Genomic DNA, 25,944 nt, shown 5'->3' on the forward strand with positions numbered 1-25,944 from the left:
AGTCGGGGACCTGCACCCTGTGGGGACCAGGCAGCATCCCATAGCACCCCATGGGCCTGGCATCCCCATTCCAGCCCCTCACACCCCTCCCTGGTCCCCAGCCCTGTTTGTCCCCACAGGGCCACATCCTGCAGCGAGTGCTGTGCCCCCATGCCTGGCTGTTAGCACCAGGACACACCGGTGTTCCTGGAAGCCGCCTGCAGGGAAGTGATAGTCCCACACCAGACCCTGATAAGCAGCAGCACCCGGCTATCAGGCACCCTGCCCTGCCACACGAGGTGTCCCCAGACCCACTGTCACCTCTGGGTGACAGGGACAGTACCACTGCATCACCCACACTCCCCTGAGCCTGGCCAGACCCTGGCAGGAGGTGGCACAGGGTCAAGTGGCAGAGGAGGTGGCACCAGCCCCAGTCCCTAGACTTGAGGAAGTTGGGAGCTGGGGGCTGCAGCCCCCTTGCCAGCCGTGCAGAGCCATGGCAGTGTCTGGCTGCAGATAAGGAGCCATCGGGGGCTGCCCAGATATCCCCACCCAGCATATCTGCAGGGCCAGCCTGCTGCAGGGGGTGGGGGACAGGGCTCTTTGTCCCTCCCGGCCCTGGGAGGACATGGAGGGTTTTAAAAGAACTGAGTGAACTTCAGGGCCTCAAGAGAACTGCCTGTGTCCCAAGGAAAGCAGAGCAGCAAAGCCCGCTCTGTGTGACCCCCATTGCTGGCTGTCCCCAAGAAGGACAGGTACCCCCAGAGCCACCCTCCTGTCCCCCAGAGCAGGGTAGGGTGCACAAGGCTGGGATGGAGGCACCAGGCCCATGGGGTGCCATGGGACATGGGTCCTCATGAGGTGCAGGGGCTCTGGCAGCAGGAGCTGTTGGGACAGTCTTCAGCCCATACCAGCCCTGCTCAGAACCCTGGGGTGACACCAGTTGGGGTGTCCCCACAGTAACCAGTTTCCTGGACTCAGGAGGGTGATGCAGCTGGAGCTCACCAGCCACCTCTGGTACCTCCTGGTTCCATTGTCACCTGTGCAGGAGCAGGACAAGGCTGTCCCCACCAGCTCAGGATGACCAGGAACAGGTCTTAGGGATGGGCGAAGGAAGCCATGGTGACATGGTGACCCCAGGGAGGCCACAAGCTCTGCAGAAGGACCATGAGCCAAGACATCACTTCCATGCACAGATGGTTCCTCCATTCCAGCATGAACACTTGCCCACTCTGGGGCCAGCAGCCCCCGGCCAGCCCAGGCCACACTGGTCAAGCCCTGGCTCCAACACAGACCCAGAGGGTGGGTGGGGCAGGTGCAGGAGACATAAGACAAGAGCCAAGGCAGGCGGTGACAAGGGGGTGACAAGGCTTTATTATCATACAGCAGTGGCAGTGGCAGGGACACGGTCATGCACACACACATGCAGATAGGGCACCTCACCCGGCACGCCCCGTGGCCAGTGCCAGACGGGGGCTGGTGGCCCCGCAGCATGAGCACAAGCCAGGGGCTGATAACACCAGTGCTCCCCACCCCAGCAGGGGGAGAGGGACAGGGTCCCACTGCATCCCTCCACCCTGCTGTGGGTCACTGGCCACTACTGGGGGCACCGCCAGGAAGGTGGAGGGGGACCTGGGTCCCCACACCCACCAAATGACAAGAGGGGTGGCACTAAGCTGTGGGTGAAGGAGCCAAAGAAGGGACCCCCAGCACCTCGTAAGGTCTGAGTGGGTCATTCCCCACCACCAGGCTACCTTCACCAGGCAGGTTTGGCTGCTACAGGTGACAAGACAGACAGGGAAGGGGCACAGGCCAGTGCAGGTGGCACTGTGTGGGGACACACAGAGGGGAAAATTTGTTTTACATTGTCACTCAGGGAAGGAAAGCCACTGGCCATATGAGGCAGGAGGTCTGAGGAATCCCCCGGCCAGCATGGTCACTTGTCACAGCCTCACATTCACAGCACCAGCCCCAGGAGCACTGGTCCCCAGACACCATACAGGCCACGGTGCTGGAGGAGCCTGTCCCCACCACAGCACCTTGCCAGATCCCCCATGTCCCTCTGACTCGAGGCTTTAGGAGTTGTGAGGGTTGGTATGTACCACAGCATCTGGGGACAGCAGCCTTGGGGGTTTTGCCTCCCTTGGGGAGGAGGGGATGGCTTTGGCAGAGCGCTGCTTATTGGCATTCCTGGGAGGGGGAGCTCTCCACTTCCACTAATGCTCCATCAGCCCCTCCCCAAACTTTCCCACCTCCAGATCCCAGGGGGAAACTTCCCCAAGGGAAGGTAGCGTGGGAGCTGGCAATGACTGCAGCACCCACTGGCAGTGACTGATTGTCACTCTCCCAGGGAGGTCACTGTCACCTCTGGGAGTGCAGCCTGGGCAGGACTGTCAGCACTGTGGGGATCCTGAGTGTGAGACACTGAGACAGAGAAAGCCACAAAACCAGCTCGTGGGCAGAGGCAAGGGGTGGCAGCACCCAGGGGGTGGCTGCAAAGGAGAGGAAGCACAGGGGAGGTGGGTCCTGGCTGTTCTCTCCCTACAGATCCATGCTCTGTGTCCCACTGAGCCTCTGCTCCAAGACTGAGGACAGACCAGCAAGGCACCAGGACTGCAACATCAAACAAGCTGCCAAACATAACTGAGGACCAGATCCAAACCCTGGCCTGATACAGCACACAGTTAATTACAAAATAAATCCCCTCCCATCATCTGTAATAAAAAGAGCAGCTGATTGGACATGCATCTTTCTGGCCCTACAAAATAAGGCACCAGAGCTTAAAAACAAAAACTCCGATTGTCTTTGATATAAAAGGAATTCCCACATGTTGAAGGCAGTTGATGTCTGAGTGCATAACAAGGAGTGACCTTCACTAGCTTTGGGTGGGCCAGCCTCACACCTGGGCCCCGGTGACTTTCTGGATCAGGGGGATCTGCAGGAGGGGAAAAGAGAAGCTGTTAGGGCTGGAGGAGGGGGAGGTGAGGAGTTGCCTGCACTCTGTGCTGGGCAAGGCTGGGGAAGGAGAGGATCCCTGGGAGCCTGAAAATTTTCCAGGTAATCCCTGTGCCCAAAGAGCTGCAGGAATTGCTGGTCCAGCTCACCTTGGTGAGGTCCACACCGGTGACAGCACGCACGGAGGCGGGGATCTCAGCCAGCAGACGGTTCACCTCGGACGTTGTGTTGTTCTTCTCTCCACCAAGAATAACAATCTCATCCACTCTGGAGAGGGGAGCAGCCACTTTGGCAGCGATCTGAGGAGGCAGGAAAGGAGGGTGGGATGAGCAGAGAGCCAAGGAGCTGCACACCAGCCAGGCAAGGTCCTTACACACCACATGAGGCCTTGCTGTGCTCTCAGGAGAGCTGGCTCAGCCCACGTACTGCCCACCACTTGCCTGGAGCAGGAGAAAGCTGCTCCCTCCTCACCTCAGGCAGCGCATCCAGCACTAGAGCCAGCTGGGCAGCTTCTCCATACTGCTGGAGTGCTTCAGCTTTCAGCCTCATCCCCTCAGCCTCTGCCATCCCGACGGTCTCAATCACAAAGGCTTCCGCTTCTCCGATCTTGCGGATCCTTTCTGCCTCTGCCTGAGCAAGGAGGATTTGCTTCACCCTGGAAAGGGAAACACAGCCCTCCAGCAGCCCGGATCCCCATGTGTGCCCCACAGAGAGCCCACCAGCTGGGTCTCCAGGCAGGATCAGGTCATGGGCTCACTCACTTCTCGCCCTCAGCGATCTGCTGGATGCGGTAAGCTTCGGCCTCGGCCGGCCGCTTCACGGTAGCAATCAGCTCCCTCTCCACCCGGAGGATTTCTTTCTGTTCTACATCAATCTGCTTCTTGCGCTGCACCACCTCGATTTCAATTTCTTCTTGGCGAATCTTCTGTTGCTCCCGGGCACTCTGGAGCTCATAGGCCAGCTGAGCCTCTGCGGTCTACACATGGGAGAGATGAGAAGATGGGTCTTGTCCGTGATGTCCTGTGCACAGACGTAAGAACCCTTGGCAGGCCCTGAAAACAGACGTGGCTCCTGCCCTAGACTAAACCTCCATCCAAAGGTGGTGTCCCTATTCTCAGAGCTGCTCCTACTGTCTTTCCATGCGCACTCTTCCCACAGCACTTGAGCCCAACCAGTTCCATGTTCAGCTTGGATGACCCTCCCCATGCTTTCCCCTTCTTGTAGTCCCACCTAACTTGCAAACAGGAGAGGAATCTGCTGCAAGGAGTTCACACTGAGACATAGAAACCTGGGTTCTCCATCTCCGGATCTCCTAACATGTACAGGAGGAGGAAGCTAACAAGTCCCAGAGCTATCAACACCACCACAAATCATCCAGGAAACAGCACGGGGCTGTCAGATACCTCTCACCTTAATGTTGACCTCCTCACTGAAGGCAGCTTTCTGCAATTCAAAAGCCCGTTTGGATTCTGCTATTTTAGTATCTGCCATGAACTTGACATCCAGCATTTCTTTCTTGCACTCTGCCTCCTGCAGAGAGAGAACAGAGAGCAGAGCTCCAGGGTGTGCAGCTGGAGCAGAACAGGCTGCTCTGGGGAAGCCCAGCACATCTCCAAACTCACCCGGATGCCAGCATCTCGCTCAGCTTCCGCCACACCAATGTCCGCATCCCTCCGGACAGCTGCAGTCTGAGTCTTTCCCAGGGAGCTCAGGTAATCCACCTTATCATAGACATCCTGGCGAGGGGAAGAGAAGACAGAACTACTTCAAATCACAGCAACCACTTCCATCTTCCCCCTATCCCGCTGAAATTCAGAGCAACCACTTGTGTGGTCAGGCCAGGGTCAGCAGGAGCCAGGTCAGCCTGCTGCCAAGCAGAAACAGGTGTGACCAGGAGAAACTGGTTCTCCCAACATCTTCCCTCCAGGCCCACGGAGGTGGAACTCCTTGAGGGCTGGGGCAGGTTGTCAGCCAGAGCTGAAGCTGCTGCTGCAGCACTGTCCACAGTGCAGAGCTCAGCCTTGACGTGTACCTTGATGGTGAAGCTCAGGATCTCAATGCCCATGCGGCCCACGTCAGGAGCTGCCACCTCCCGCACCAGCTTGGCAAACTGGTCCCTGTCCTGGTAGATCTGCTCCACTGTCAGGGTACCTGGAGGGGGAAGGAAGGTGAAGTGCTTTATTTGGAGCAGTTAACACTCAACGGTATGGATGTAAGATCTACAACATCTTTGTTGCCCCTTCGTTGGGCACAATCCTCTGCCCAGGCCCTGCCATGTGCACCAATAGCTCAGTCTCACAAGCAGACCCACCACACACACCTGAAACCCTCAGGGGCTCAGATGTCTCTTACTGAAGCACTGAAAACTCACTGATCACAACACACAGCAGGACCTGCAGCAGGAGAGGAACAATCTAAGATGTCACCTCTGCAGTCAGCAGAGGAATCACCCTCTTGTGGTTCCTGTGGTGGCAGCAGTATTGCTGGGACCAGCCAGAAGAAGGGAGAAAGCTACCCAAGATTACTTCAAGATTTTGAGTCCCTTCGCACCTAGGATGGAGCGCAGATGCCCCTCCAGTGTCTGAAGGACCACATTCTTCACATCTTGCACATTCTTCCCCAAGAACTGTTCACAAGCCACAGCCAGGAGCTCCTTCTCAGTCATTATCTTCACCTAGAGAGACAGGAGACAAAACCAAAGGGACTGAAGACACCTGTCCAAAGAGGAACAGGCACTCAACAGCAGCAGCAGCAGAAGCAGCAGTACCACCACCACTAGGCTGCCAGGCCCCCTTACTACTGATACTCCAAGGGTCCATACTGAGCTGTCACCACACCAAGCCACACCACCAGACCTGCTCACCACTGCTGGCAAGAGCCTTGCTGTAGGCTCAGGCAGCAGTGTCCAGAGCAGACAACTCTGCAAACTCTGATGGCAGCTCAGCATGGAGAGGATCTCCCTGCAGCCATTCATCCCACAGCAATGGCCATTAGGGGATGTGGACACAGAGCCTGGCCATACAAGTCCCACCTGATGAAAACTCTACCAAGGAGCCCTGAACTATCAGTTCAACCACTACACCAACACCAGACCTAGGACCTGCTACCCCTGGTCAAAAGCCATTTAATTACTTTTCTCTTCCTTCTCCTTCACTAGAATAATCTTTTTTTTAATAAGATGGCACAAACCAGTGGGTTTGTCCTGCTTCTGACTGGGAGCTCTCAAGACACCCTTCACAGTGACCCCTGTGTGCCAAGGACAGGATCTGTTTGTCCTGTTCTGCATGGTCAGTCTGATAACGATCCCCAGGGGTGGGACACAGTCACCTCAGTGCTGCTTTCATCTCTCATAGACAGCATCAGATATAAAAATATCCCCAGGTCCAGACAAGACAGGTCTTAAGATGGTCGTGCTGTTCAAGGGGCTGTTTTTCAAGGCAAAGTGGGTTAAAAATCCCTATGGAGCAGGTTAGGCACTGGAGTTGTGTGCTCATGAAGCTCTATAGGACCCAGCTATGAGGGGCTACAGCCTACCAAGATGATTGCTCCTGGTGGCCAGGTCCAGTCTGAGGGCTTAGGCAAAGCCTTCGTGTCTGGTAACATCAGAGAAAGGAGCAGGGCCATACCAGCACCTCTGGGTGCTGAGAGGGTCCCACAGCACCCTCTCATGGAGACATCTGGACTGGGCAGTGCCTTCTATCCCATGAGATGCTGGCAGCACCCTGCATCCTGCTTCAAGGGCCCGGGTTGGACCTCTTGGTCCTGGCCGAGACCTCTGAAGCTTCAGGCATTGCACAGGGGCCTTCTGAGGGTACCAATGCACACTTTGTGACGGGTTCCCAGCCTACAGATCTCATCCTGACCCCTACCAGACTGCTTTTCACGGTCCAGCTGCTGGCAAAAGCAACACAAGTCTTTTTTGAGAAAGCCTGACCTGACAGCCCACAAATCTGAAACAATCCTTCAGGTGAACAGCAGCACCCAACCAGGGCACTGCCAGAGAGCAGGACAACTGGGACTGGCCACCACCTTCTAAAGGGACCAGAGGTGGACCATGTTAGACACAGTGAGCTGACCAAGATTCAGCTGCCACAATCCTACTCCAAGTAATGTGAAGAAACACCAGCCCAGGCTGAGCCTATTTCCTACTTTTGCTTCTCAGCCTGGGTCTCCCAGTCAAAACCCTAAAATGAATCTCATGGCAATCTTCTTCTGCTTTCTCCCCAGGGCGTCTGGGCTCCTCATTGGGCCAAGCAACTGTGGTTTCTTGTTCCTGCACCCCGGGTCAGCACTGTGCACTTTCTACACAAGGGGGAGTTGGGAGAACTGCTCATGAACCAGGAGGGAGCACAAGGCTCATCTCACAGCAGATGGGAGGTTTTTTTTTCAAAGATCAAAACCAATTAGACTCAGCAGTTATGTTTATGGTGTGTATTTGCCAATAATTCCACCTCTCTAAACAATCCCCACCCTTCAGAGGCCACAGACAGTCAGAGGATGGAGTGGGATAGAATCGTTAAGGTTGGAAAAGAACTCTAAGATCATCAAGTCCAATCACCAAGTTCAGTAAGAGAGTCCCTGTGGTAATGACAGGAGCAAGGAAGGATTCAGCTTCTGTGAATGAAGCAGCCTGGACATGATGAAGGAGCTCGGATGACAACCTACAAGGCATAGGCTGCACAAAACAAAACAGAGATGAGCAATTTGCTGTCAGCTCGTCTCCAGCCCTTCAGACAGGGTGCTGTGACACTTGGTGCATCTGCAAATGTCATTCCCATCAGAGAGAAGAGTTGAACTGGCAGGAAATCAGAGAGATGCTACAAAACAATCCTCTCTGGGGGATCGATAGTGCTGCACCCAGCTCCAGCCGGCTGCAGTCACAGCCAGGGGTGAGCAGACAATCCAATTACCTCGAGGCTTAGAAAAATGGTTTGGAAGGATACGAAGCCCAGCATGGCCTAAGGCAGCAGCATCCCAGCACACCCCAAGCACTCAGCCAGCACAGCAAGGAGGCTACTGGAGAGTATCCATTACATCCCTCTCCAAAAAAAGTACAGCATCCTCACACACTTTAAGCACTTCTATTGTCACAGCAAACACTTTAAAAAGTGTTTCCTCAGTGACAATTTGTTTGTTTTTTTCCTTTTTCTTGCACAAGGTTATAAAGATATGTTTGCCCCAAAACTACTGCTGCAAAATTAAGACAACCTCTGCCATGCACGTTCCCAACTGCCTCACACCTGCCTTCTGCAGGGCAATTCATTTCATCTTGCAACCCTAAACCTTTAAAATTAATGGACAGTGGGAAAAAGTAACAGTGTGAAGAGAGAATAAGACAGATGAGATGAACTGGGAGCTGCATTTTTAAATCAAGGCACCTGGTGATCCAGCCTGGACCACTTTGCAGGCAATGGAAGGATGTCCCAAAACTGGGTCAAAAAGGAAGGCTGGCTTCACAGGAATACTTTTCCAAACACAGAAGGAAAAGCCTACAGTTTTAGGAAATGTGTGTGAGGAGAGATGTGGGTTCATGCATTTTGCCAACCATGCAGAGACCACTGTGGCTATGTGACACATCAGCAGTTGAAGAGATCTAAAGAACTGAAAAACTGAAGCCAAGAATGATGGTTCACACAGATTAGTGCCAGGATGAGCCCAAGAGGCTGGCTCCAGGGCTGATGCTCTTGCATGTAGCCACGTTTCCCAACAGCAGCAGTTAAGTCACCATCATGCCCAGCCCTTCTGCCACGTGCAATAATCCAGAAGCCACTCCTGACTGAACTCCTACTCTGGGTTACACACAGACACAGGACACAGCTCCTCTGCAACGTCAGATCAGAGCAAACCAACAAATCACAGGAGGAACCCACTGCCCAGAGTAAAATCTGTCAAGTGCTTGAGCTTAAAAGGGCTGCAGCAGCCATGGAACTGTCCCTGGGGGGAGAGTTTTGATGCATGTGGGATTTTGGTCACATCACTGCACCACTCAGGAGCTCCCCTGGGCTCCCCTGCTTACTGCAGGGATCATGGCACCCACCCCTCCTGCAACAACAGACCAGGATGTGCCTTGGACACACAGTCCTCATGTGCCCCCTGAGAATGGTTGTTGTGGTTTTATACACCCAGAATAAGCTGTCAGGAGGAGTTTTTAATCAAAGCATCCAGCTGCCTACTCAGGGAGTCAAATTCAGCTGAAAGCTAATGACATTTTCTTCCCAGTGTCTTCCCCAAGGCAGGGCCAGACAGACTCCATGTCAGGGCAGCAGAGCTGGGAGCCTAAGACACTCAGGTCTTTCAGTGTGCTATCACAAGCAACAAGAGCTTGATAGAATCAAAATTCAATTCAAGGCAGAAATTTTACACAGAAATTTTAGTGCCTGGAGGGAACTATGTTCTCTCTTCGACCTTTAACTCACCATGAAGAATTACAAGATCCACATGCTAAAAATAAAAATAATACAAAGCAATACAATGCTTGGTAGCATCTCAGGAGTGAATGGCTCAGTCCTGCAGGGTCACACACAGTTCCAAGGGCACTGCAGTACATCAGCATTTCCCAAACAGATCAGGTCACCCACACACACCTCATCTGCCTCATGGGCAAATGAGAGACCAGAAAAAAAAAGAATGATTTTGGGGAGAGAAGGAGAGGTCACAGCCCCCGTTGCAACACTGGACATGCTGTAATGTGTTTGAACCAACAAGGACAGTGTAGGTTTGTACAAGAATTTGTTTCAGAGCAGATGGCTTCTGTTCTGGACAAACAGCAACCTCTTAAGGGAGAAAACCAGATGTAAGTTAGAGACATGCATTCCTGAAATTATGTTTTGGAGTTACTGTACCTGTGCCACACCTGTGACAGTTAAAGCTACCCCCTCCGCCGTCTCTACGTCCTCACACCTGGGCTGTAACGTCATTATCTCTAGGGAAATCCTGCCAAAAAACGTAAAATATTTGCACGTTTCCAGGTAACACACACTCAGCTCTTCCCCTTGCATCTCCTGCCCCAGGCTACCTGCTGCACTCACCACAGGTAATGTAAGACATGCACAGTGTGCAGCCAAGGGGCTGCAGCTGTGACCAGAGAGAGAGCAAACATTTTGGCCAAGAAACAGATTTTCAGATAACACTTAAAGGCAATTTATCAGCAGAGAAAGGCTGGGAGATGGCAATGATACCATGACCCTTTCCCTTTTGCTGGGCTGGTGAGGTGGCCAAAAGCTGGCAGCTTGGGACCCCAAACCAACACTCAGGGCTGGTGTCACTGGTTTAAAAGCATAGCATGGACCTGGGCTGCTCCTGCCCACCCTGCACTGCCCTGCTGCTTGGCAAAACCTGGTGCTGATGCTGCAAGAAGCAGCCCTGCCTTTGCCCTCACTGGGTCAGCATTAACACAGACCTAACCCCTGACTGGGTTCACCTGTCCCTCTATTTTTTCTTTTTCTGTCACCCAAAGGCAGATAGAAGCAGGTCTCCAGCTCTGCAGGGTCATGCCTGTATGACCTATCAGGCACCCAGGAACAGATCCTGTAGCTCCAGAGCTTTCTCAGCCACCTAAAGTGGGCTGGAGATACTTTGGTCAAACCTGGCAATCTGCGGGTCATGATCTAGTACAACAAGAGACATGCTCAGCCATGACAGGTTCTGCTTCAGGAAGCCATAACAAGCCAAGAAGGAGCTGGGAGTCAGGAAAGAGAGCCACAGGGCAAAGAGCTTGTGTCAGCAAACATTAGGTCAAACGTTTGAACCATGAAGGGGCTGCACTGGGCTGCTGCGTGAAGTCTGAGTTGCTCCGGGATTGGCTGGAGGTGCGGAAATGTATCTCTTCAAGTTCACGCCTGCCTTGGCCACCATCCTAATTAAACTGGCATGGAAACCAGCAGCTGATAAACCAGATCCCACTGCCCAGGAAGCACAGTGGCATTTTTTGCTATACGCACTGAGCTCTAATCAGCTAATGCAGGATTTTAGCCTTCTGAAGACCTAATCTGTATTTTGAATTTAGTTTCAGTATTGTGCTGCTGCTTAGCTGGCAAGTCATAGGGATGTTTGGTAATTAGTTACACTGGTTCACACATCCTCACAGTACAAACACTAGTCCTGTATGCTGCAGCTCATCCAAGGTCTCTGTGCTGTACTTTCAAATGTGACAACATCCAAAATGAGCACTGCCTCCATATGGAGAAGGGCTGAGAGGAAACCCATATCAAAGACTGCAGAGCCAGGTATAGTTGCAATTCCTCCCTAGGTGTACAGGTTTCCTTTTGAAACAGCACAAAACCTGCCCCAAATCCTGCAAACAACCCAGTCTGGTCTGCTTGTGACTCCACACAAAAGCTGATACCCTTCAGCTCTCTGCCAAGCACAGGATGGACACAGTGCTGCCCAGGAAAGGGTTACACCTGGAGCAAATGCCTGCAGCGTTATCACGAGTCAGTGTAGCAATGCTGAATTTGGAATTTGCCAAGAGTGCATCTGTCTGCATTACCTATAAACTGTGGAGTGCATCCCATGGCAAGTGCCAGAGAAGGGGAAGGAGAGGAGGGTATGGAGATTTCAGCTGCCCCATTAGAAAGCCAGTAGTTTTTATGTTATCTCGCTGCTGCTGCTGCTGCTGTTCCTGCTGCTCAAAACAGAGGGATAAACATTTAGACATGATGTTAGGAAGCTGGTGGATTATTACCTGTGCAACCCCTGTTACGTACAGTGGGACCCCCTCCGACGTCTCAATATTCTCGCAGCGACAGAGGATGGTCATAACCTCCAAAGACAGTCTGAGCAGTGAGGAATAAGGGTAGGACAGCAAATACACAAAGCAGTTATCAGAGAGTAACACACTCATTGCAAAGGACAGACGAGACTTTCAGGTTTCAGCTTTTCCCTGTTCAGTTTGCTTTCCTCCCCCTGCCTGCTCCAAGGGCTCCATAATGCTGGGCCAGACCAGCCTGCCTGCTCACAGCAGGGAGCTGGCAGCATCGAGGTGATTCTTTTAACGAGGGTAAATTGGCTGGGGACTCCTCATCCCCCTGCCTCCCCTAACTCACTGCAGATGAAGCTGACCTATGTATCCCACCTGGACTGGCATCCTAGAGTCAGCTGGAATTCTCTGTTGGAGTCATCTTCACACACAGAAAATTCCTTTCTGTAAGAATTTAGATGTTTCCACGCAAACATTTAAGAGGGACAGAAAAAGGAAAATGCCAGGGACCTGGCTCCCCATTCCTGATTAAAGCAAGAAAGTGCTTCCAAGTGCTGTCCTGAGAAGCCAAGTAACACCACTTGGCTTCCCCAGAGCCACGTCAGACCACACTGCCTCTCTCACTGCTTTTATTTCTGACCCTTAAATAGGGACAAGATTTTTTTTTTCCCCCAGTCCTTAAGGTTGCATCAGGGTAAGAGCCCAGCACCCTGCCAGCTCTAACAGCTCCTTTTGTTCCTAGGTTAGTGCTACCTGGCAGGATGCCTCTGACAGCAACACAATTGCTGCTGTCTCTCTTGCTTTCAGCACTGGCAGTTCCAGAAAAGATGTCCTGATTTCAGAGGAGGAAATCTGCCTCACTCTTCATGTTAATGCAGCTGGCTCTGTCTGAAGCACAGGTTATTGATGCTCTCAAAAAAAAGAATTAAGCCCCATGGCCCATAGCATGAACTGGGGGTATAGATTTAGAAGTAAAAGATTTATTTGGGTGCTGGCATTTCTTTCAGGAGCCCTGTTTGCTAAATAATGAACAGACCTCCATCAGATGACAGCTCAATCTTGGCAAGCAGTTCTTGGCCCTGCGCTCAGACTTTGCTGAACTTAATAAGTCAGTGTCCTGAATATATCTGCTATCTCCTGGAATTTGCAGGTCAAGGTCCTGCACTGTTTTCTGGGCCTCTGGCACAACCAGGGGAGGAGCAGAAACCATTTGTTCAAATCAACAGTTCTCCCAATGAGACACCTCACAAAACCTTGGAAATGAATCTTGTCTGGATCAAACACAGCTCTTAGGCATTGAGCCCACAATTCAGACCTTTCCTTCCCTTCCCACCTCCCACCAGCACGGCTGAGGAGCCCAGGTTAAAGCAGCAGGTGTTAGCTGAGACCTCTTCATGCAGACAGAGCACTCCGGGAGGCTCCTGTAGCAACCCCAACCACCAGGCACCTGGGAGCTGCTGTGAGTCAGTTTCCAGCACCAGCCAGGACCCCCTGGAACAAGGAAAGCTGCCTGGGGGGAGCAGGAACTACAGTGAGTGTGTCATCTGCAGAGCAAGGGCAGCAACATGCTCACTTTGGCTGCTAGTGGCAACACGTGAACAGGGAAAAGAGGTGGCAAGACCAGGCAGGAAAAATTATCTACAACCTCTGGCTGTCACTTGGTGTAAAATCCCAAAAGTCACGTCTATATCCTTTTTCCCTAGTATCCTTTTTTTTTTTTTTTGGTCACACAGATGGAGGAAACCTGCATTGGTGAGGATGAGGGAGGTGTTAGGAGACAGTAACATTCCCACAGGTCCTACAGACAAAATGCTACGCCAGCAGAACAGCAGCAATGTCACAACATGTTAGTTCAGCGAGCAGCACAGTGGGAAGTAGCAAGCAAAACCCACAACTGAGGGGAGGGTGAGAAAGGAAAACACGTGGTTGTAAAGAGGAACACACTCTACTTCCAAGGTGACAGCAGTCAGCAAATCTTTAGGAAGAGACTTGAGGTGGAGGGGGGGGGGGCACTGGCCCACCACATGCCGCAAACGTGTTTGTTACTGGTGAGGGTTTGGGTTATACAGGGCAGAACTCAGCTCCTCCTGTAAAATCAGGGATGAGCCAGCCTGGTGGCCCCACTGCCCAGGGCCTCTGCAAGAGCCTCAGAGAGCTGCAAAGGCAGCAGGAGAGCAGGGCTCCTGCCTGCCTCAGCATCACACAACAGCACCAGCACATGAAGAAACACACTGAACAGCCAGCCTATGGCCCTTTCAGCTTCATGGGATTTCTTTTCTTTTTTGTCTTCTGCATTGTGATACCCAACAGTCCCCACACAAATAGTATGCACAGAACTGCCCCACCCTGCAATTTCATTTTGCAGACTATCATTTACTGTCAGGTAAGCCTGAAATGCCAGGATCACCTCCTGCAGGGCGCTGGACAACCTCAGCCCCACCACTCAAAGCAGACGACAGGCAGAAGCTGTGTGGCTGTGAGTGATCTTCCATCCCCCATGCTCCAAAGCACTCCACAGGGCACACACTGCTCCTTCCAGCTCCAAGGGAACCTTCCTCTGAAGGACCAGGAGCTGGCCACAGCCAACAGCAGCCAGCTGGGCTGATGCTCATCCATGGTTTCAAACCAGTGCCCAGTCCCATGTTCCTAAAGATGCTGCTGACAGCACCACTGGGATGCCTTTGCCTAATTCCTACTCAAAAACCCCACAAATAGGAGATTCTTATGTCTTTGCCTAATTCTTACTCCTAAGCCCACAAATAACAGGAGTTTCCTTACCTTTGGGTGTCAGTGATGCACCACCAAGCCCAGGCCCAGCCACCATACACATACTGCTTTTCATCAGAGCCACAACAACCACCTGCAGCACAGCAAAAGACACAGAGGTAGAGGGAGTACATACACATGCATCAATTGCAGGGAAAAAACCTTCACCCAGACCAAGCCACAAGCAGGACAACTTCCCAACAAGCCTGCCCAGCCTCTGGGTGCTGAGAAAACGTAAAGCCTGGGGGAGTCATCTCCCACCCCAACACCTCAGAGCAGGGAAAGAGAGACTTTCTCAGCAACCAGTGTTACCAAGCCAAGCTCTGCACCAGGACCCAGAAGAATCCAAGCATGTTTGCAGTGTCTGATAAATAATGAACACAGAAAAGGCTTTCCAAGATCCACAGAAGCCCTGAAACACCCTTGGATCAGCCATCACCGAGCCATTCACCAGGGAACCCAAAGCTCTCCTCACCTCCATGGGTTCTACATGGGAATTTTCCCAAGAAAAGCTTTTTGGTTTTTTGACCTGTTTATACAGTTTATACAAGATGCCTTTCATAAACCTGGAGAGCAGCCCCATTTATAGTATTTTCCCTCCGATTTCAGCAGAAAGTAAACACAAATGGGAAAAAAAAGATTTACACACTTTTAAAGGTCTCCTGTGCTCCATAGCCTAGAGGAATATTCTTCCATCACCTCTGCATAGCTTCTTCCTGTAGCTGGAAGGCTAGATTCCAGCAAGATAAGGAGTCACAGAAGCTGATGGCACAACATCCTGCAGCATATCATCTGTTACTGTTTTGTGGAGGATATCAGCCCAGTTAGCTCAGCCTTTTAGCCAGGCCCTTGTTTTCCAAGAACAGGAAGGGAGGTGTTCCTGGTAGTCAGGAAAAGCAGCTCCACATGGAAAGGTATTTTATTTCACAGAGTCTATATCGTTTTTAACTTCTCTACCAAACCTCTGGTAACCATTTCACAATAATGTCCTGGGAAAATTCTGCACCCTAGACCCACTGTTGTTACAAGAAGACGCCTGTTCACATCAGTGTTTGTTTTTTTCTGCAGGCAATGCAAGGAAGTGCCTTATTTAGTATCACACTCCTGCCTGCTTCCCAGCACTGTGCCACACTGCTGGACAGCGGAGTTTATTAAGCTAGACTGCATGTCAAGAAATGTTCAAAGAAGAAGAAGAAACAGGGAATATCAACACATCAGACAGGAGTGGGATGGCAGTGGGTTGCTTTCATGCCAGCCGGACGTCTGAGCGCAGCAGAGCTCCGTCCTGGTAACGCCAGTCAGAGGAGCTGAACGGTCCTTTTCCACCACAGTCCTGCAACCTCTTTCCCAAGTCTCAACGAGCAAGTGAAAAAGGAACCAACAAAGGGAAATCTTTGCAGGGCTAAAGAATAAAACCTCTTGCACAGGGAGATTTGGCAGAGAAGTTGCCTTTTCCAGCTATAATACACCCACTGTTCTCACAGCCCGGGTCTCACAGCCGCTTGGCCACGGCTTCCACAAACATCCACCCTCTTCCGGGGACAGGCACGCTACAAACCGTGGATTCATAGCCGGAACGCTGCCATCCAGCCTGGCCTCCTCCCAAATAAAGGGGTCCCATGTCCAAGCAAAAATTCCCAGAGGCAGGAGAAAGCACACTGTCTGATTTGTGGGTTTTGGTTTGTTTTTTTTTAATGAAATAAGATTAATTGCTTGGGAGTTTGTAGCTAAATGGAGCTCTCAGACGCAGGAAGCTGCTCCCCTGACGGATGGCACACAAGGAAGAATAGGAGCCCCCAAGAGTTATGGGGACACAGGGTTCAAAACATCAAAGCCAGGACAATTAGAGGTTGTGAAGAAGCTCTGTGTGTTGTTTACTCTCTTGAGGTAACTTGAGGCAACGGGCTTGTACTCCGGCAGGAAGCGGTCAGCATTCAGAAATAAGGTTGTGGTAACCAGTTTGCTACAAAACCTCCAAAACTGCCTTTCTTCCCCAAAACTGCTGCAGGCCAAATGCAAAGGCAGAGCAGACGCAGCTGCTGTCACCTGCAGAGAGAGAGCTGCTGCCTATACCCCTCAGTCCAGGACAATCTGGTCCTGGGGTGTCCTCCTGCCCAAGTTGGGAATAAACATCTGGGTCCAGTTGGTCAGGAGCTGGGAAATGGCACAGGGTGCTAATGAGTGAGTGCAGAAAGACAAGGAAAAAAACTGAAAATTGAAAGCAGCTACTGACAAGTGACATAACGGAGAGAAGGGAAAGACATATGTAAAGAAAAGCATATAATAAAGCAGGGTCTAGACTGAAATCCATGTCTGTTTTATAGGCCCTGCTGTGCATATAAATTATGCTTTGTCCACATGCAGAAATGGCACAAGGTTAAAAAAATTAATTTAAAATGATGCAGGGTCCTGAGCTGAATGCATAAAGTCCTTTGATGGCCACTACAGCAGAGGAAAGCTGATCAAGCTGGTGAGTTTCTGATGTAATCTCTATCAAAATTACTCATTTAAACTCTTAACAGAACAAGTTAAAAAACCACATGTTTAATTAAACTCATCTTGTAAACAGAAACTCAAGGAAGACAAACCACAATGAAGTTACACAACAAAATTAGAGGGACACTACTTCAGAATTCCTCTTGGAAACCAAAAGCAAAGCCCCAAGGCTACCCTGTCCACTTCCTTCTCCTGCTATGCTTTCAGAAGAGTAATTTCCAAGTCTTGGAGATTAACAAGATTTATCTGAAAACGGAAATCTTGAGCCTCACCATCTGCAAAAAGCTGAAGAACCATTACCTGAGGAGGAAACATCACAGAGGAGCTGCATCAGTTGCAGTCTGAAACAAACATGCATCACAAGAAGCATTAAATGAACTGTGGGGAAGGATTTTTGGCTAGAATACCTCGATCTCAGCCCTGAGGAACTGTTCTGAACTCTGATTCCAAAGGCACAAATGAAGACAAGGGCAAAACTTGGTATGAAACCAAACTGAAGCTGCCTGCTCCATCCCACAGACTCACCTTGCTTTTGGGGCTGAAGACCTGGATCACAACTAGCCAGCTCACACAAGGCCATGGCTAGAAGTGGAGGAACAACTCCGATGCCACCAGTCCTACCATGAGCATTGGGTCTTAGATAGCTCTCATTGTTCACCATGTCTCACTGCAGGATGTGGTCTGGATCTTCTCCTATTCCATTTTCATGCAATTGACTGTTTTCACCTAAGTGTAGTTCTCTGCATTTCTCCTTACTGAACTGCACTGTATTTCCTTCAGACCATTCAGCCAATCTGTCAAGTTTGTTTTGATTCTAATCTGGCTCTTCAAAGCTCTCAAATCCCTCCCCAGCTCAGTGCAATCTGCAAGTTCTATAAGCACACTCTTATTTCCAAGCCAAAACAAGGAACTTATTTGATAAATCCTTTGAGCTGAACAGTGAGCCACTGTCAAGTTCCCTGGCAATGGTTCTCCAGGCAGTTTCATATTAATTTCAAAGTATCTGAGAAACCAGTTCCTCCTCACACTGTGGGCCTCTTGCAGGAAGGGTTTTCAGAGCCTCAAGAAACCTTTATTTCAGGCTTTCAAAACATAGAAAAGTACCATAAAACCAGCACCATCACACCAGCTCAGAATCCTTATCAGTTCTTCTTGCAGGAATAAGAAGGATGCAGTAACAGAATGCAAGAGCACAGAGCAGCCCCAGAAGGGTTAACCACCCTGGAGTGCTGAGGTACAACAGGAAATGCTGACACAAAACTGCAATTAACAGAAAACTGGCATTAACTCTTAGTTCTTCTTTTAGTTTGACAGAGATTAAGGAGCTCTAAAGAGCAATGCACTAAAGCCAAGTCAAGTAAAGTCAAGTTTGGGAAACTGGGCTTGACAACGTTTCTCAAGCAGACTTCTGAGAAATAACAGGAGTGTAACAAGCCTCAGTAAAGGTGAGGTGTGTGCTATCTTCATCCTCATCCCCACCCAAGAGGGCAGCCAGATTAGCTGGGGTCATACTCAGCAAATACACCCAGCTCTCTTCTAGGCATTCAGGAGAAATGTGTTTGTTTCAGTATTCTAAAAAATAAACTAGATTGACAGGACTGCAGCTTCCCTGACTTTTTTTCTTCCTTTCTCACCTTAACATTTGCTGAAGCAGCAGCTTGTTCTGACCCAGAAATATGGTGGGCAGTACCAGCCTTTCCCTGTCACCTGTCTCCAGGTGCTCACCTCAAAGGTGCTGGACCATTGCTGGGTGGTACCACTCTCAGGAGACAGAAAGAAAATGCTCCACCTGCAGAGATCCCAGCAACACGACTTACTTATAGGAACTGTAAGATGAATGCAACCATTATAAATGACATCTCTGTATTATGAGACTCCACAGAAACATTACAGTGGTGTATTTCACAATTAGCAGATTGATCCCTAGCCACAAAAGCTTCATTCAACCAGACTGTAACCCAAACCCAGCATTATGCATCCAAGATGATTTATTTAGCTGGTGGGATCATTCAGGTATATCTCCCTGAAAACTCAACTGGCTCCATCTGCACTTAGAGAGGGCTCAGTGATGGCTGAGGAGCCTGTCAAAGCCTCCTCAGAGTTTGCACCAAACCTCAAGGGGAGGCTCCCAGCACTGCTACCCTCCAGTAAAGTTAGACACACATTCCAAAGAGGCCACCATCACCTCGCAGGACTTTGCAGAGCATGCTTACAAAGCTTGGGCTGCACACTTTACCAACAGGTGGACTAACCCAGTGCAATTTCTTATTGGGGATCTGTGTTGCTTGCCAGAGGAAGGACACAAGTGCCAATGGAAGTGCTGAGCAGAACCCAGGAAGCAGGTTCCCAAATAAGGCTACAAAGCTGCTGCACAAACACATTTCCAAGGCACAGCCAGTTGCTCCTTGAGCACTGAAGAAACTCAAGTGTCTTACAAGGAAGTAAAAGAACACCACTCCCCAGAAAAAATGCACATGCCAGGGGAGGCACGTAACTAAAGCTTCCTTGAGAGGCACAGCCTAAATTTGCAACAAAGAAAACTATTATTTAGTTTTGTGATTTGGAGGTGCCTTCCGTAAAGTGAAGCTTTTCAACAATTGCATGACTAGTCAGAACCGCAAGCCAAACCCCAGCTTTTAGTATTGTTTGCTGCTGGTTTACTCTTCCCTTCCTCCTTTCTCCCCAAATCCCACCAAATATCACACAGTCAAACACTGTCCCCCAAAGTCCTCTCTGCTTTTCCCTAGAGACACATGGCTCAAGTTCCTGGAACTACAACTGTGTGTAGTTACTCACCTCGCACGAGTGCTCTGGTATTCACTCTGCACCTAAGCACGGGGAAGATGTGAGGCTCTGCAGAGCTCCCACATCTTCTCAGGCTGCCCCTGAAGCTCAGAGATCACTCTCTCAGGGGACAGCAAGTGTGTGTAGACCCCGTCGGGCAGAGACAGAGTAAAGCCACGTCTGGTGGCAGCACCGAAGCCCATTCTGACTTGCAGAGCTCGGTGTGATTTGCTCTCTCTTGCCAGAACATCAAGGAGTGTCCACAGCTTGCTGCTCCCAGCTATGGACACGTAACACTTGGAACTGCAAGCAGATGCCACAAATTCCTGCTGGCTCATCCTGCAAGCCGTGTTTTGGAAACTTCCTTCAGAGCTGAACTGAAACAAAAAAAAAGCTTTTGAGACTGAAGGGCACCCTGGCATACCTGAAGCACAGCTTCTTTATTCCTCCCACCAGCCGTGGCATTTCACCTATCATCACTGATTTTGATGGGGATTCCCCTTGCAAGGAAGGTCAGCATGAGCTTTAGGTCCCAGAAATATGCAGAAGACCAGGAAAGCTGTAAGAAAAACTGCTGCTCCAGGCAGCTGGTGGGTGCAGTTTGTAACTCCTCACAAGTAGCCACCACAGCGGTCATATTCGTTTCCAAAACTGCACTAATGCTTCTGCCATCTCTTCAGTAATTCCTGTAACAGGTCTGTTATCCAAGAGGGATGAACTGATAGCAGACCAGACAGATGCAGCCTGCTGGAGGCTTTGGCTGCAAAACATAGTTGTGTCGTTTCACGTGCATGACACGATCACAGTACATCCCTGACGTTCACACCCATCTTCTCCCCAGTGAGTTTTGGTCTGAGCATAACCACTCTTGCCACAGAACTAGCCCAGTGTTGACAGAAAGGATGGACTGAGGATGCATGAAGTGACAAGCATCTGTATCTAACTTGGTTACTATATTGCAAATGTCCCCAGCCAGCCACACAGAGGGAAGCATCCAGCCCTTACAGCAAGCCGCTACATCACCTAATGGTACTTAAGACCTGTCTGCATGCTGCCTGGGCTATGCCAAAGCTTCAGAGAAGCATTAGAGCAGCTACAGGTTGAATCAGACACAGATTTCACTGCTGGTTTATTTAACTCTAATGTCAGCAACCAGCTCACCTGCTGAGAACATTACACATATCTGGTGGGCACCAACCAGGTCCAGTCTCAGCACCACTAAGAGGTCAGGGGATGTGACAATAACGAAGCAGCAGTAGGACAGGACGAATGAGTGGGACACCCCAGGGACAGGCAGTGATGCCCTGCCCCAGTGGGATGCTCACACCCAGTTCCCCTTCCCTTGCAAAGTCAACCTGCCCCCCAGGAACAGGACAGCTCCTTGGCAATCCAAAGGCTGTTGGCAGCAGCCCAGAGCCCCGCAGCCTTGCCGGTGCCTGACATCATCCAAAGGCAGCAGCAGAAGCAGCAGCAGCACCGGGGTGTGCTGCTGGCACTTCCACCTTGCCCGCTGCTCTCATCACTGCAGGGACCACAGCCCGAAGCCCGGGGTCCAGCAGCAGGGAGAAAAACCCCTGCACCCCAATGCACACCCACGGCAGGACAGCCCCCAAACAATGCTGCAAGGTCTTCTTATGACAGGGACTTCCCAGTGTCCCCTCAAGGAAAGGCCTCTCCCCACAACGTCCCAGTGCTCCTTCAGGGGCAGAATCCCAAATCCCAGGGCTCCCTGAAGCCTCAAAACCTCCCCCCAGAGCACACACACACCCGCCAGGCAGCGTCTCCCATTCCCCACCGCCTCCCTGGGTCCCACCAAAGCAAGAACCCTCTCCAGAGCCCCTCCATGACTAGAATCTCCTCTGAGCAGACCCCACTACAAAGACAGACCTCCCCATATTTCCCTCGGGTCCCCCCATGACAGGGACCCCTCAGACCCTCGTCCCACCATGACAGGGACCTCCAACCCCTCAGGGTCCCCTCACAGCCAGGACCCCCCCCCAGTTCCTATCGGGGCTCCTCCAGACCCCATTACAGAGACACCCCCCATCTCAATTCCCTCAGGGTCCCCCCATGACAGGAACCTCCCCGTCCCCTCTCCCCCCACGACAGGGACCCCTCAAGGCAGCTCTCCCCCACGACCTCCGCGACTCCTCCCAGGTCCCCTTCGTACCTGACACCACCAGCGCTTCGTTGGGCCCCACCGTGTGGCAGTTGCCCATGGTGCCCACACGCTCGCCACCGCCTCACCGCCCACTCCCACACCCCCCCGCGCCGCCCCGCCCCGTTCCTGCGCACCGCCCGCCGGGGGAGCGGCGTCTGGGGGCGGCCATCTTGGGAAGGTCAGAGCCGCCCCCGTCGCTCCTCGGGAGTGGGGGCAGCCCGGGCCGCCCCCCCCGCGGCCATCTTGGGTGCCGCGTGTCTGCGCGCGCGGTAACATGGGGCGCGCGCCTGCGCACTGCAGTGCCTGGGTGTGCAACGGGGCTCTGGGTGTGCAACGGGTGTGCAGTGCAGAGTGCGCAGTGGGAACGTGTGCAATGCAGAGTGTGAAGGGTTGTGCGATGTGCGCGTACAGTGCAGCGGTGCAGAGTGTGCACTGCACATGTGTGGGTGTGCAAGGCAAGGGGGATCTGCAGTGTAGCATGAGTGTGCGGGTACAGCGTGTGGGGTGTGTCATGCCATGCATGTGCAAGGCAGGGTGTGCTGCACTGCAGTGTGTGTTTGTCTTTGCCAGGCAGGGCAGCAGCAAGTGCAAGGCGGAACACCCTATGCTGCATTTCTGTGAACGTGTGCATGCAAACAAACAGTGCCACGGTCTGTACAGTGTGCGTGCACACCCACTACGCAGGGAACACTGCACAAAGCCACATCTTCCTCCTCAGATGCTCCATTTCTCAGCAGACCCCTGGCAGTGCCAGCACAGAACCCCTCAATTCCAGCACATGATCTCTCAGGCAGCTCCTTCCCTTCCACCACCATTTTATTATCCGAACTCCCCCTGGGCTCTTGTCAGCCCCACCAGCCTCTCACTGGCCTCCCAGAGTGCCTGGGCCAGCCGGTCATCACGGGCCAGTGGCCACGGCTCTTGTGGGTGACAATTGGCGAAGTACCGTCCACTGAGGGGCTCGATGCCATCTTGCGTGGCGCAGTGCAGCGGCGTCCGAGCCCCCTCGGCTGCTGTGCGGAAGAAGCACCGGACCAGTGGCAGCCAGAGCGGCTTGAGCCAGAGCGGAGTGTGGCGGAACAGCTCCGTGTCCACAAACCCTGTGGAGAGGGGGAAGCCACCGTGTCACATCCCGGATCCCCCCAGGAAAGGGCCCATGAAAGACCTGAGTGTCAAGAAACAGCAGTGGCTGCACCAAGGCCGCCTTTGCATGGGCAGCTCTGATGTAGCTTTCCCCAGGGGCTCAGTGAGTGCTGCACAGTGTGCAGTGCAAAATGTGTGGTCTGTGCAGCGGTGCACTGTGCAAAGGGACAGTCCTGAAAAGGGACACACCATGCAAAGGGACACAGACAGCACAGGGATGTTTTGTGGAAAGGGGCACACCATGCAAAAGGTGCTCTGTGCAAAGGGGATGCTCCTGACAGGGGACACCACCATGCAAGGGACACTGTGCAAAGGAATGGTTCATGCAAAGGAAGACACCATCTCCCTGGGACATGCAAAGGGACACATGGTGCACAAGAACATTATGCTAAGGGCTATGCCATGCCAAGGGACACTGTGAAAGGGATACTTTCCTGCCGAGGGTGCACTGTGCAAAATATGCATCGTTCAAAGGGACACTGTGCAAAGGTTGCACCTTGCTAAGAGATGCTCCATGCTAAGGGATACTCTGTGCAAATGGAGACACTGAGCGAAGGGCACTCCATGCATGGGGATGCTCCCTGTTCAGGAATTTGTACAGGTGGACACCCTGTGCAAAACACACCCTGTCCCACTGTCCTCAATTGGGGTGCTAGAGCCGGGTCCTTACCTGGATGCACAGCATAGCAGGTCACCTCGGTGCCCTGCAGGCGCGTGGCCAGCTCACGGGCATGCAGCACATTGGCCAACTTGCTGTCACAGTAGTCCTGGAAAGTCGAGAACATCCCAGGGGGCGGATGGCCCAGGGCATTGAGGCGCAGGCGGCCGGCACAGTGGGCGCTGGAGGCGACGATGACAACCCGGCTGGGTGCAGAGCTCTGCAGCCGCTCCAGAAGCAGCTGTGTGAGCAGAAAATGGCCCAGGTGATTCACTTGGAAAGAGAGGCTGAAGCCGTCTTCTGTCGTGCCCCCGGCGCTCACCCCTGTGGAAGGAAGGCAATGGCAGCCCCAGGGTGGGTGCCCTGGGGGCCCAGATGTGGTAGTGGTGAGGAGATACTGAGGGTCACGGTGCTCACCCGCGTTGTTGATGAGGAGGTGCAGGTGGGGCTCCTGCCGCAGGAAGGCGCTGGCAAAGTCTCGCACCGAGCGCAGGCTGGCCAGATCCAGATGCATGAACCACACGTTGGGGTTCCCCGTCTCCTGTGGGCACAGCACAGCGTGGAGCAGAGCCCGAGGGGGGCATCTTGCACGGGGTGGGGGCTGGACGCAGCCAGGAGTAGAGGGAATGTGCTGGGGGCTGGACCTGACTCAGGGTGAGGGGTCTGAGGTGCCCTGGGGCTTCCCTGAGTTAGGGGTGGGTGAGGTGGCCCCTGCTTGGGTTGGGAGGGTCCTGAGGGGTCTCCTGAAGGGGCCCCTGGGGTGCCCAGGGATGAGCCATGGGGGTGCTCTGGGAGTATCCATAGAGGTGTCTGGGGGATGTCCATGCGATGCTGAAGGGTATCCCATGGGAGTGCCCAGGGTGCCCCCCGAGGGTGTCCGGGATGTGTCCCGGGGTACCGGTGCCGCGGCCCTCACCGTGCGGATGCGGCGAGCCGTGGCCTCTCCCCGGGGGGCGCTGCGGGCCGCCAGCACCACTCGTGCCCCGCCGCGGGCCAGCTCCAGCGCCGTGGCCGCCCCGATGCCGCCGCTTCCCCCTGGGGAAGGAAGCGAAGCGTAAACGCGGGACCGCAACCGAGCCGCCCCACGGACTCTACGGGGACTGTGTTGGAGTCCCCTGGGCTGCACCGGGGCAGTATCGGAGCCCATCGGCCCCCCCCGGCGCTCACCGGTAACAATGGCTGTTCGGCCGTGCAGCACGGGGCAGACGAGGGGCGGCAGAGCCCGGCGCAGCCCGTGGCGGATGAGGGTGTAGAGGGCCAGTAGCAGCCCCACGCCCAGCAGCCCCCACCCCATCCCGCACCCACCGGCTCCGCGCCCCGCCCTGACCCAGCCTCCCCGGGAGGAGGGACAAGGGCCGGGCCTTGCGCAACCGGAACGTGGGGTGATGTGGAGGGGTTGGCAAAGGGCTTTGTCTGCGGGAGGGATGAATTCTTGGCCCGCGGGTCAGGGCAGAGCCAGGGAGAAGCCGAGGCGTGGGTCAGCGGAGCCGCCTGTCCCCCAGGCACCGGGAAGGGCGGATGCTGCACAGCCCCTACCCTAAGGGAGAGGGCGAGAGGTGCACTGGCATCCTCCCTCCCCACCCCCCCAGGCCAAGATCCCACCTCTCATACCTGGAAACATTCAAGGTCAAGATTGGAGCTGTTTGAGAATACATCCCTGCTCACCGTGTCCTGGGGTGCACGTAAAGCAGTGTGAGGGGATCGAGGGGGAGACTGTCCCCCTCTACTTCACTCAGTGAGATTCCCCCCCACTGCACTGTGTCCTGTTTTGCAGCCTCCCAAGAAGGACACAGAGCTGTTGGAGTGAGTCCAGAAGTAGCCACAAAGATGCTCCAAAGGCTGGACAGCTTTGCTCTGGCTCAGAGTGGAGGATGTTCAGCCTGGAGAAAGCTTCAGGGAGACCTTAAAGCACCTTCCAGTACCTGAATGGGGTCCAGGAAAGCTGGGGACTTTTTAGAAGGGCAGGGAGTGACAGGACAAGGGGTAATGGCTTTAGACTGAAAAAGGGATTTAGATAATAGGAAGAAATGTTTCGCAATGAGGGTGCTGAATCACTGGACCAGGTTGTCCAGAGTATCTGTGGCTGCCCCATCCCTGTCAGTGTTCAAGAACAAGTTAGATGGGGCTTGGAACAGCCTGGTCTAGTTGGAGGTGTCCCTACCCATGGTCCTTTCCACCTCAAACCCTTCCACAACCTTCCAGACCCCATCCTGGACTATCCTCGCTCAGCCCCTTCCCACAGCTCAGGCTCCTCTCCTGAGGAAGTGCCAGGTCGTGGTGACAAGAGTGAAGACAGACAGTCAG

At 52.9% G+C, this 25,944-nt stretch overlaps 1 protein-coding gene across 4 annotated transcripts; it reads right to left on the bottom strand.

Moving 5' to 3' along the window:
- Positions 1-1,330: 1,330 nt before the first annotated feature.
- FLOT2 (flotillin 2) lies at positions 1,331-24,967 on the bottom strand. 4 transcript variants are annotated; one of them, XM_071765370.1, is made up of 14 exons: positions 24,808-24,967; positions 24,557-24,675; positions 24,058-24,181; positions 23,653-23,964; positions 14,411-14,492; positions 9,777-9,867; positions 5,485-5,608; positions 4,967-5,085; positions 4,557-4,670; positions 4,345-4,464; positions 3,696-3,910; positions 3,406-3,589; positions 3,084-3,233; positions 1,333-2,914 (listed from the first exon to the last, which is right to left on the bottom strand). In XM_071765370.1, exons 1-14 carry the CDS (start codon positions 24,932-24,934, stop codon positions 2,876-2,878), a joined length of 1,920 nt encoding a protein of 639 aa, XP_071621471.1. In that variant the 5' UTR covers positions 24,935-24,967; the 3' UTR covers positions 1,333-2,875. The 4 variants fall into 4 exon arrangements, with proteins under 4 accessions (XP_071621470.1, XP_071621469.1, XP_071621471.1 ...); XM_071765371.1 differs by lacking the exons at positions 23,653-23,964; positions 24,058-24,181; positions 24,557-24,675; positions 24,808-24,967 and adding exons at positions 11,640-11,708; positions 21,849-21,940; XM_071765369.1 differs by lacking the exons at positions 9,777-9,867; positions 23,653-23,964; positions 24,058-24,181; positions 24,557-24,675; positions 24,808-24,967 and adding exons at positions 11,618-11,708; positions 21,849-21,946 and having other exon boundaries at positions 1,331-2,914.
- Positions 24,968-25,944: the final 977 nt, after the last annotated feature.

The sequence above is a fragment of the Heliangelus exortis genome, chromosome 21, assembly GCF_036169615.1.
Source record: "Heliangelus exortis chromosome 21, bHelExo1.hap1, whole genome shotgun sequence".
Classification (NCBI taxonomy): Eukaryota; Metazoa; Chordata; class Aves; order Apodiformes; family Trochilidae; genus Heliangelus; species Heliangelus exortis.